The sequence below is a fragment of the Protomyctophum bolini genome (assembly GCF_963924005.1).
Source record: "Protomyctophum bolini genome assembly, chromosome: 23".
Taxonomy (NCBI): Eukaryota; Metazoa; Chordata; class Actinopteri; order Myctophiformes; family Myctophidae; genus Protomyctophum; species Protomyctophum bolini.
The window spans coordinates 23255533-23268759 of NC_137884.1; the positions used below are offsets into that span (position 1 = coordinate 23255533).

At 34.8% G+C, this 13227-nt stretch overlaps 1 protein-coding gene across 1 annotated transcript in view; it reads left to right on the forward strand.

The window, feature by feature from the left end:
• The window catches only part of LOC308310989 (receptor-type tyrosine-protein phosphatase S-like), a gene marked incomplete at both ends in the record, with an annotated part of 76860 nt that overhangs the window by 16746 nt on the left and 46887 nt on the right, over positions 1-13227 (forward strand). The window contains one exon of the mRNA XM_080757482.1: positions 12775-12917. Coding sequence (XP_080613608.1) covers positions 12775-12917 — 143 coding nt within the window. The remainder of the gene's footprint in view (positions 1-12774; positions 12918-13227) is intronic.

A 13227-nucleotide genomic window follows, 5' to 3' on the forward strand; every position in this document is an offset into this window, starting at 1 on the left:
CTATATATTTATATATAAACACTTTATCCTCCACCGCAGTGAGACAAAATGTTCCTCTATATATTTATATATAAACACTTTATCCTCCACCGCAGTGAGACAAAATGTTCCTCTATATATTTATATATAAACACTTTATCCTCCACCGCAGTGAGACAAAATGTTCCTCTATATATTTATATCTAAACACTTTATCCTCCACCGCAGTGAGACAAAATGTTCCTCTATATATTTATATCTAAACACTTTATCCTCCACCGCAGTGAGACAAAATGTTCCTCTATATATTTATATATAAACACTTTATCCTCCACCGCAGTGAGACAAAATGTTCCTCTATATATTTATATCTAAACACTTTATCCTCCACCGCAGTGAGACAAAATGTTCCTCTATATATTTATATATAAACACTTTATCCTCCACCGCAGGGAGACAAAATGTTCCTCTATATATTTATATATAAACACTTTATCCTCCACCGCAGTGAGACAGAATGTTCCTCTATATATTTATATATAAACACTTTATCCTCCACCGCAGTGAGACAGAATGTTCCTCTATATATTTATATATAAACACTTTATCCTCCACCGCAGTGAGACAAAATGTTCCTCTATATATTTATATATAAACACTTTATCCTCCACCGCAGTGAGACAAAATGTTCCTCTATATATTTATATATAAACACTTTATCCTCCACCGCAGTGAGACAAAATGTTCCTCTATATATTTATATATAAACACTTTATCCTCCACCGCAGTGAGACAGAATGTTCCTCTATATATTTATATATAAACACTTTATCCTCCACCGCAGTGAGACAAAATGTTCCTCTATATATTTATATATAAACACTTTATCCTCCACCGCAGTGAGACAAAATGTTCCTCTATATATTTATATATAAACACTTTATCCTCCACCGCAGTGAGACAGAATGTTCCTCTATATATTTATCTAAACACTTTATCCTCCACCGCAGTGAGACAAAATGTTCCTCTATATATTTATATAAAAACACTTTATCCTCCACCACAGTGAGACAAAATGTTCCTCTATATATTTATATATAAACACTTTATCCTCCACCGCAGTGAGACAAAATGTTCCTCTATATATTTATATATAAACACTTTATCCTCCACCGCAGAGAGACAGAATGTTCCTCTATATATTTATCTAAACACTTTATCCTCCACCGCAGTGAGACAGAATGTTCCTCTATATATTTATCTAAACACTTTATCCTCCACCGCAGTGAGACAAAATGTTCCTCTATATATTTATATATAAACACTTTATCCTCCACCGCAGTGAGACAAAATGTTCCTCTATATATTTATATCTAAACACTTTATCCTCCACCGCAGTGAGACAAAATGTTCCTCTATATATTTATATATAAACACTTTATCCTCCACCGCAGTGAGACAAAATGTTCCTCTATATATTTATATATAAACACTTTATCCTCCACCGCAGTGAGACAAAATGTTCCTCTATATATTTATATATAAACACTTTATCCTCCACCGCAGTGAGACAAAATGTTCCTCTATATATTTATATATAAACACTTTATCCTCCACCGCAGTGAGACAAAATGTTCCTCTATATATTTATATCTAAACACTTTATCCTCCACCGCAGTGAGACAAAATGTTCCTCTATATATTTATATCTAAACACTTTATCCTCCACCGCAGTGAGACAAAATGTTCCTCTATATATTTATATATAAACACTTTATCCTCCACCGCAGTGAGACAAAATGTTCCTCTATATATTTATATCTAAACACTTTATCCTCCACCGCAGTGAGACAAAATGTTCCTCTATATATTTATATATAAACACTTTATCCTCCACCGCAGGGAGACAAAATGTTCCTCTATATATTTATATATAAACACTTTATCCTCCACCGCAGTGAGACAGAATGTTCCTCTATATATTTATATATAAACACTTTATCCTCCACCGCAGTGAGACAGAATGTTCCTCTATATATTTATATATAAACACTTTATCCTCCACCGCAGTGAGACAAAATGTTCCTCTATATATTTATATATAAACACTTTATCCTCCACCGCAGTGAGACAGAATGTTCCTCTATATATTTATATATAAACACTTTATCCTCCACCGCAGTGAGACAAAATGTTCCTCTATATATTTATATATAAACACTTTATCCTCCACCGCAGTGAGACAAAATGTTCCTCTATATATTTATATATAAACACTTTATCCTCCACCGCAGTGAGACAAAATGTTCCTCTATATATTTATATCTAAACACTTTATCCTCCACCGCAGTGAGACAAAATGTTCCTCTATATATTTATATATAAACACTTTATCCTCCACCGCAGTGAGACAAAATGTTCCTCTATATATTTATATCTAAACACTTTATCCTCCACCGCAGTGAGACAAAATGTTCCTCTATATATTTATATATAAACACTTTATCCTCCACCGCAGGGAGACAAAATGTTCCTCTATATATTTATATATAAACACTTTATCCTCCACCGCAGTGAGACAAAATGTTCCTCTATATATTTATATCTAAACACTTTATCCTCCACCGCAGGGAGACAAAATGTTCCTCTATATATTTATATATAAACACTTTATCCTCCACCGCAGTGAGACAAAATGTTCCTCTATATATTTATATATAAACACTTTATCCTCCACCGCAGTGAGACAAAATGTTCCTCTATATATTTATATATAAACACTTTATCCTCCACCGCAGTGAGACAGAATGTTCCTCTATATATTTATATATAAACACTTTATCCTCCACCGCAGTGAGACAGAATGTTCCTCTATATATTTATATATAAACACTTTATCCTCCACCGCAGTGAGACAAAATGTTCCTCTATATATTTATATATAAACACTTTATCCTCCACCGCAGTGAGACAGAATGTTCCTCTATATATTTATATATAAACACTTTATCCTCCACCGCAGTGAGACAGAATGTTCCTCTATATATTTATATATAAACACTTTATCCTCCACCGCAGTGAGACAGAATGTTCCTCTATATATTTATATATAAACACTTTATCCTCCACCGCAGTGAGACAAAATGTTCCTCTATATATTTATATATAAACACTTTATCCTCCACCGCAGTGAGACAAAATGTTCCTCTATATATTTATATCTAAACACTTTATCCTCCACCGCAGTGAGACAAAATGTTCCTCTATATATTTATATATAAACACTTTATCCTCCACCGCAGTGAGACAAAATGTTCCTCTATATATTTATATCTAAACACTTTATCCTCCACCGCAGTGAGACAAAATGTTCCTCTATATATTTATATATAAACACTTTATCCTCCACCGCAGGGAGACAAAATGTTCCTCTATATATTTATATATAAACACTTTATCCTCCACCGCAGTGAGACAAAATGTTCCTCTATATATTTATATCTAAACACTTTATCCTCCACCGCAGGGAGACAAAATGTTCCTCTATATATTTATATATAAACACTTTATCCTCCACCGCAGTGAGACAAAATGTTCCTCTATATATTTATATATAAACACTTTATCCTCCACCGCAGTGAGACAAAATGTTCCTCTATATATTTATATATAAACACTTTATCCTCCACCGCAGTGAGACAGAATGTTCCTCTATATATTTATATATAAACACTTTATCCTCCACCGCAGTGAGACAGAATGTTCCTCTATATATTTATATATAAACACTTTATCCTCCACCGCAGTGAGACAAAATGTTCCTCTATATATTTATATATAAACACTTTATCCTCCACCGCAGTGAGACAGAATGTTCCTCTATATATTTATATATAAACACTTTATCCTCCACCGCAGTGAGACAGAATGTTCCTCTATATATTTATATATAAACACTTTATCCTCCACCGCAGTGAGACAGAATGTTCCTCTATATATTTATATATAAACACTTTATCCTCCACCGCAGTGAGACAGAATGTTCCTCTATATATTTATCTAAACACTTTATCCTCCACCGCAGTGAGACAGAATGTTCCTCTATATATTTATATATAAACACTTTATCCTCCACCGCAGTGAGACAGAATGTTCCTCTATATATTTATATCTAAACACTTTATCCTCCACCGCAGTGAGACAGAATGTTCCTCTATATATTTATATATAAACACTTTATCCTCCACCGCAGTGAGACAGAATGTTCCTCTATATATTTATATATAAACACTTTATCCTCCACCGCAGTGAGACAAAATGTTCCTCTATATATTTATATATAAACACTTTATCCTCCACCGCAGTGAGACAAAATGTTCCTCTATATATTTATATCTAAACACTTTATCCTCCACCACAGTGAGACAGAATGTTCCTCTATATATTTATCTAAACACTTTATCCTCCACCGCAGTGAGACAGAATGTTCCTCTATATATTTATATATAAACACTTTATCCTCCACCGCAGTGAGACAGAATGTTCCTCTATATATTTATATCTAAACACTTTATCCTCCACCGCAGTGAGACAGAATGTTCCTCTATATATTTATATATAAACACTTTATCCTCCACCGCAGTGAGACAGAATGTTCCTCTATATATTTATATATAAACACTTTATCCTCCACCGCAGTGAGACAAAATGTTCCTCTATATATTTATATATAAACACTTTATCCTCCACCGCAGTGAGACAAAATGTCCCTCTATATATTTATATATAAACACTTTATCCTCCACTGCAGTGAGACAAAATGTTCCTCTATATATTTATATCTAAACACTTTATCCTCCACCGCAGTGAGACAAAATGTTCCTCTATATATTTATATATAAACACTTTATCCTCCACGACAGTGAGACAAAATGTTCCTCTATATATTTATATATAAACACTTTATCCTCCACCGCAGTGAGACAAAATGTTCCTCTATATATTTATATATAAACACTTTATCCTCCACCGCAGTGAGACAGAATGTTCCTCTATATATTTATATCTAAACACTTTATCCTCCACCGCAGTGAGACAGAATGTTCCTCTATATATTTATATATAAACACTTTATCCTCCACCGCAGTGAGACAAAATGTTCCTCTATATATTTATATATAAACACTTTATCCTCCACCGCAGTGAGACAGAATGTTCCTCTATATATTTATCTAAACACTTTATCCTCCACCGCAGTGAGACAAAATGTTCCTCTATATATTTATCTAAACACTTTATCCTCCACCGCAGTGAGACAAAATGTTCCTCTATATATTTATATCTAAACACTTTATCCTCCACCACAGTGAGACAAAATGTTCCTCTATATATTTATATCTAAACACTTTATCCTCCACCGCAGTGAGACAAAATGTTCCTCTATATATTTATATCTAAACACTTTATCCTCCACCACAGTGAGACAAAATGTTCCTCTATATATTTATATATAAACACTTTATCCTCCACCGCAGTGAGACAAAATGTTCCTCTATATATTTATATCTAAACACTTTATCCTCCACCACAGTGAGACAAAATGTTCCTCTATATATTTATATATAAACACTTTATCCTCCACCGCAGTGAGACAGAATGTTCCTCTATATATTTATCTAAACACTTTATCCTCCACCGCAGTGAGACAAAATGTTCCTCTATATATTTATCTAAACACTTTATCCTCCACCGCAGTGAGACAAAATGTTCCTCTATATATTTATCTAAACACTTTATCCTCCACCACAGTGAGACAAAATGTTCCTCTATATATTTATATATAAACACTTTATCCTCCACCGCAGTGAGACAGAATGTTCCTCTATATATTTATCTAAACACTTTATCCTCCACCGCAGTGAGACAAAATGTTCCTCTATATATTTATCTAAACACTTTATCCTCCACCGCAGTGAGACAGAATGTTCCTCTATATATTTATATCTAAACACTTTATCCTCCACCGCAGTGAGACAAAATGTTCCTCTATATATTTATATATAAACACTTTATCCTCCACCGCAGTGAGACAAAATGTTCCTCTATATATTTATATCTAAACACTTTATCCTCCACCGCAGTGAGACAAAATGTTCCTCTATATATTTATATCTAAACACTTTATCCTCCACCGCAGTGAGACAAAATGTTCCTCTATATATTTATATATAAACACTTTATCCTCCACCGCAGTGAGACAAAATGTTCCTCTATATATTTATCTAAACACTTTATCCTCCACCGCAGGGAGACAAAATGTTCCTCTATATATTTATCTAAACACTTTATCCTCCACCACAGTGAGACAAAATGTTCCTCTATATATTTATATATAAACACTTTATCCTCCACCGCAGTGAGACAGAATGTTCCTCTATATATTTATATATAAACACTTTATCCTCCACCGCAGTGAGACAAAATGTTCCTCTATATATTTATATATAAACACTTTATCCTCCACCGCAGTGAGACAGAATGTTCCTCTATATATTTATATCTAAACACTTTATCCTCCACCGCAGTGAGACAGAATGTTCCTCTATATATTTATATATAAACACTTTATCCTCCACCGCAGTGAGACAAAATGTTCCTCTATATATTTATATATAAACACTTTATCCTCCACCGCAGTGAGACAGAATGTTCCTCTATATATTTATATATAAACACTTTATCCTCCACCGCAGTGAGACAGAATGTTCCTCTATATATTTATATCTAAACACTTTATCCTCCACCGCAGTGAGACAGAATGTTCCTCTATATATTTATATATAAACACTTTATCCTCCACCGCAGTGAGACAAAATGTTCCTCTATATATTTATATATAAACACTTTATCCTCCACCGCAGTGAGACAGAATGTTCCTCTATATATTTATATATAAACACTTTATCCTCCACCGCAGTGAGACAGAATGTTCCTCTATATATTTATATATAAACACTTTATCCTCCACCGCAGGGAGACAGAATGTTCCTCTATATATTTATATCTAAACACTTTATCCTCCACCGCAGTGAGACAAAATGTTCCTCTATATATTTATATATAAACACTTTATCCTCCACCGCAGTGAGACAAAATGTTCCTCTATATATTTATATATAAACACTTTATCCTCCACCGCAGGGAGACAGAATGTTCCTCTATATATTTATATCTAAACACTTTATCCTCCACCGCAGTGAGACAAAATGTTCCTCTATATATTTATATATAAACACTTTATCCTCCACCGCAGTGAGACAAAATGTTCCTCTATATATTTATCTAAACACTTTATCCTCCACCACAGTGAGACAAAATGTTCCTCTATATATTTATATATAAACACTTTATCCTCCACCGCAGTGAGACAGAATGTTCCTCTATATATTTATATATAAACACTTTATCCTCCACCGCAGTGAGACAAAATGTTCCTCTATATATTTATATCTAAACACTTTATCCTCCACCGCAGTGAGACAGAATGTTCCTCTATATATTTATATATAAACACTTTATCCTCCACCGCAGTGAGACAGAATGTTCCTCTATATATTTATATATAAACACTTTATCCTCCACCGCAGTGAGACAAAATGTTCCTCTATATATTTATATCTAAACACTTTATCCTCCACCGCAGTGAGACAGAATGTTCCTCTATATATTTATCTAAACACTTTATCCTCCACCGCAGTGAGACAAAATGTTCCTCTATATATTTATATATAAACACTTTATCCTCCACCGCAGTGAGACAAAATGTTCCTCTATATATTTATATCTAAACACTTTATCCTCCACCGCAGTGAGACAAAATGTTCCTCTATATATTTATATCTAAACACTTTATCCTCCACCGCAGTGAGACAAAATGTTCCTCTATATATTTATATATAAACACTTTATCCTCCACCGCAGTGAGACAAAATGTTCCTCTATATATTTATATCTAAACACTTTATCCTCCACCGCAGTGAGACAAAATGTTCCTCTATATATTTATATCTAAACACTTTATCCTCCACCGCAGTGAGACAAAATGTTCCTCTATATATTTATATATAAACACTTTATCCTCCACCGCAGTGAGACAAAATGTTCCTCTATATATTTATCTAAACACTTTATCCTCCACCGCAGGGAGACAAAATGTTCCTCTATATATTTATCTAAACACTTTATCCTCCACCACAGTGAGACAAAATGTTCCTCTATATATTTATATATAAACACTTTATCCTCCACCGCAGTGAGACAGAATGTTCCTCTATATATTTATATATAAACACTTTATCCTCCACCGCAGTGAGACAAAATGTTCCTCTATATATTTATATATAAACACTTTATCCTCCACCGCAGTGAGACAGAATGTTCCTCTATATATTTATATATAAACACTTTATCCTCCACCGCAGTGAGACAAAATGTTCCTCTATATATTTATCTAAACACTTTATCCTCCACCGCAGTGAGACAAAATGTTCCTCTATATATTTATATATAAACACTTTATCCTCCACCGCAGTGAGACAAAATGTTCCTCTATATATTTATATATAAACACTTTATCCTCCACCGCAGGGAGACAAAATGTTCCTCTATATATTTATCTAAACACTTTATCCTCCACCGCAGTGAGACAAAATGTTCCTCTATATATTTATATATAAACACTTTATCCTCCACCGCAGTGAGACAAAATGTTCCTCTATATATTTATCTAAACACTTTATCCTCCACCGCAGTGAGACAAAATGTTCCTCTATATATTTATATAAACACTTTATCCTCCACCGCAGTGAGACAGAATGTTCCTCTATATATTTATCTAAACACTTTATCCTCCACCGCAGTGAGACAAAATGTTCCTCTATATATTTATCTAAACACTTTATCCTCCACCGCAGTGAGACAAAATGTTCCTCTATATATTTATATCTAAACACTTTATCCTCCACCACAGTGAGACAAAATGTTCCTCTATATATTTATATCTAAACACTTTATCCTCCACCGCAGTGAGACAGAATGTTCCTCTATATATTTATATATAAACACTTTATCCTCCACCGCAGTGAGACAGAATGTTCCTCTATATATTTATATCTAAACACTTTATCCTCCACCGCAGTGAGACAGAATGTTCCTCTATATATTTATATATAAACACTTTATCCTCCACCGCAGTGAGACAAAATGTTCCTCTATATATTATATAAACACTTTATCCTCCACCGCAGTGAGACAGAATGTTCCTCTATATATTTATATATAAACACTTTATCCTCCACCGCAGTGAGACAGAATGTTCCTCTATATATTTATATCTAAACACTTTATCCTCCACCGCAGTGAGACAGAATGTTCCTCTATATATTTATATATAAACACTTTATCCTCCACCGCAGTGAGACAAAATGTTCCTCTATATATTTATATATAAACACTTTATCCTCCACCGCAGTGAGACAGAATGTTCCTCTATATATTTATATATAAACACTTTATCCTCCACCGCAGTGAGACAGAATGTTCCTCTATATATTTATATATAAACACTTTATCCTCCACCGCAGGGAGACAGAATGTTCCTCTATATATTTATATCTAAACACTTTATCCTCCACCGCAGTGAGACAAAATGTTCCTCTATATATTTATATCTAAACACTTTATCCTCCACCGCAGTGAGACAAAATGTTCCTCTATATATTTATATATAAACACTTTATCCTCCACCGCAGTGAGACAAAATGTTCCTCTATATATATTTATATTATATTATATAAACACTTTATCCTCCACCGCAGTGAGACAGAATGTTCCTCTATATATTTATATCTAAACACTTTATCCTCCACCGCAGTGAGACAGAATGTTCCTCTATATATTTATATATAAACACTTTATCCTCCACCGCAGTGAGACAAAATGTTCCTCTATATATTTATCTAAACACTTTATCCTCCACCGCAGTGAGACAAAATGTTCCTCTATATATTTATCTAAACACTTTATCCTCCACCGCAGTGAGACAAAATGTTCCTCTATATATTTATATATAAACACTTTATCCTCCACCGCAGTGAGACAAAATGTTCCTCTATATATTTATCTAAACACTTTATCCTCCACCGCAGTGAGACAAAATGTTCCTCTATATATTTATATATAAACACTTTATCCTCCACCGCAGTGAGACAAAATGTTCCTCTATATATTTATCTAAACACTTTATCCTCCACCGCAGTGAGACAAAATGTTCCTCTATATATTTATCTAAACACTTTATCCTCCACCGCAGTGAGACAGAATGTTCCTCTATATATTTAAATATAAACACTTTATCCTCCACCGCAGTGAGACAGAATGTTCCTCTATATATTTATATATAAACACTTTATCCTCCACCGCAGTGAGACAAAATGTTCCTCTATATATTTATAAACACTTTATCCTCCACCGCAGTGAGACAAAATGTTCCTCTATATATTTATATATAAACACTTTATCCTCCACCGCAGTGAGACAGAATGTTCCTCTATATATTTATCTAAACACTTTATCCTCCACCGCAGTGAGACAGAATGTTCCTCTATATATTTATATATAAACACTTTATCCTCCACCGCAGTGAGACAAAATGTTCCTCTATATATTTATCTAAACACTTTATCCTCCACCACAGTGAGACAGAATGTTCCTCTATATATTTAAATATAAACACTTTATCCTCCACCGCAGTGAGACAGAATGTTCCTCTATATATTTATATATAAACACTTTATCCTCCACCGCAGTGAGACAAAATGTTCCTCTATATATTTATAAACACTTTATCCTCCACCGCAGTGAGACAAAATGTTCCTCTATATATTTATATATAAACACTTTATCCTCCACCGCAGTGAGACAAAATGTTCCTCTATATATTTATATATAAACACTTTATCCTCCACCGCAGTGAGACAAAATGTTCCTCTATATATTTATATATAAACACTTTATCCTCCACCGCAGTGAGACAAAATGTTCCTCTATATATTTATCTAAACACTTTATCCTCCACCGCAGTGAGACAAAATGTTCCTCTATATATTTATCTAAACACTTTATCCTCCACCGCAGTGAGACAGAATGTTCCTCTATATATTTATATATAAACACTTTATCCTCCACCGCAGTGAGACAAAATGTTCCTCTATATATTTATTTATATATATTAAACACTTTATCCTCCACCGCAGTGAGACAAAATGTTCCTCTATATATTTATCTAAACACTTTATCCTCCACCACAGTGAGACAAAATGTTCCTCTATATATTTATATATAAACACTTTATCCTCCACCGCAGTGAGACAAAATGTTCCTCTATATATTTATTTATATATAAACACTTTATCCTCCACCGCAGTGAGACAAAATGTTCCTCTATATATTTATATATAAACACTTTATCCTCCACCGCAGTGAGACAAAATGTTCCTCTATATATTTATCTAAACACTTTATCCTCCACCGCAGTGAGACAAAATGTTCCTCTATATATTTATCTAAACACTTTATCCTCCACCACAGTGAGACAAAATGTTCCTCTATATATTTATTTATATATAAACACTTTATCCTCCACCGCAGTGAGACAGAATGTTCCTCTATATATTTATGTCTAAACACTTTATCCTCCACCGCAGTGAGACAAAATGTTCCTCTATATATTTATCTAAACACTTTATCCTCCACCGCAGGGAGACAAAATGTTCCTCTATATATTTATATCTAAACACTTTATCCTCCACCGCAGTGAGACAAAATGTTCCTCTATATATTTATATATAAACACTTTATCCTCCACCGCAGTGAGACAAAATGTTCCTCTATATATTTATATATAAACACTTTATCCTCCACCGCAGTGAGACAAAATGTTCCTCTATATATTTATCTAAACACTTTATCCTCCACCGCAGTGAGACAAAATGTTCCTCTATATATTTCTGTCTTTGCATAAATCGATGCCCTGTCTCATTCATTGTCTGAGCGTTGCTAAGTTCCTAAAGTCGTTTCACATAAAGAAAACAAGTTGCCCACATTAAGTGGGTGCAATAAAAACCTCTCTACGTTTGGAGCCTTTCAGTGGGCGAGTGTGGAATGAGCTACAGCTTAAGTTAAAGATCTGTTCTCCCATAACATACAGTCAATTTAAATCTTTGATTGCAGACTCACCCCCAAGTGTCTACAACTGTTTTCAACCCATTTTGGGGGCGGGAACCCCTTTTGGTGTTCGCATTACGTTATGCTTTAGCTATTGAAAAATAGCAGATCGGTGGTGCGCTACGAGCTTGTATGGGTCTGCTATTGTTTTTTTTTTAATCGAAGAACGACTGACATAGAAACATAGCTTTTTCAGAAAACTGTCAGGATGTAGAAGACATTTTTAGAATCTGATCTCAGGTGCGTGCTACGTCACGCGGTGAGGAAATGTTGCTGTGCTGTTTTTGTTTTTGTTTATTGCTTTGAAATATTGTATCACTGTATGTGTATCTCGACGACACTGCAAATGAGGGTGGGAATAAATAAAGGTTTGAATGAATGAATGTTTTTATTTAGTATTTCCTTTCATTCTGCCTTTCTTCTTTGTTTTAGAGGATGTACACTATGGTATACGTTGTATATATTCTAATAACTTTATTTATGTTCTGTTTGTGTGTCTGGTCCTCCATGCAGTGCCGGGCCAGCCGGGTAAGTTCAAAGTGGGCAAGGTGACGGACAGCAGCATCGAGCTGACCTGGGAGCCCGCCTACACCAAGGAGGGCATCGTCAACTACGAGCTGCTCTACAGGCCCGTCAAGTCTGGCGGGCCTGGTCTGGTGAGACGTCCATTAGTCTGGTCTGGGTCTGGTCTGGTGAGACGTCCATTAGTCTCTCTGAGAATGGTAAAAAAGGAAAATGGTGCATTTATATAGCGCCTTTATTCAAAGGTGCTTTACATAGACTCACCTGCATGCACGCATGCACCCACGCACCCACGCACCCACTCACGCACGCACGCACCCACGCACGCACGCACACACGCACGCACGCACGCACCCACCCAAACCCACCCACGCATGCATGCACGCACCCACCCACGCACGCACGCACGCACGCACCTACCCACCCACGCACGCACGCACGCAC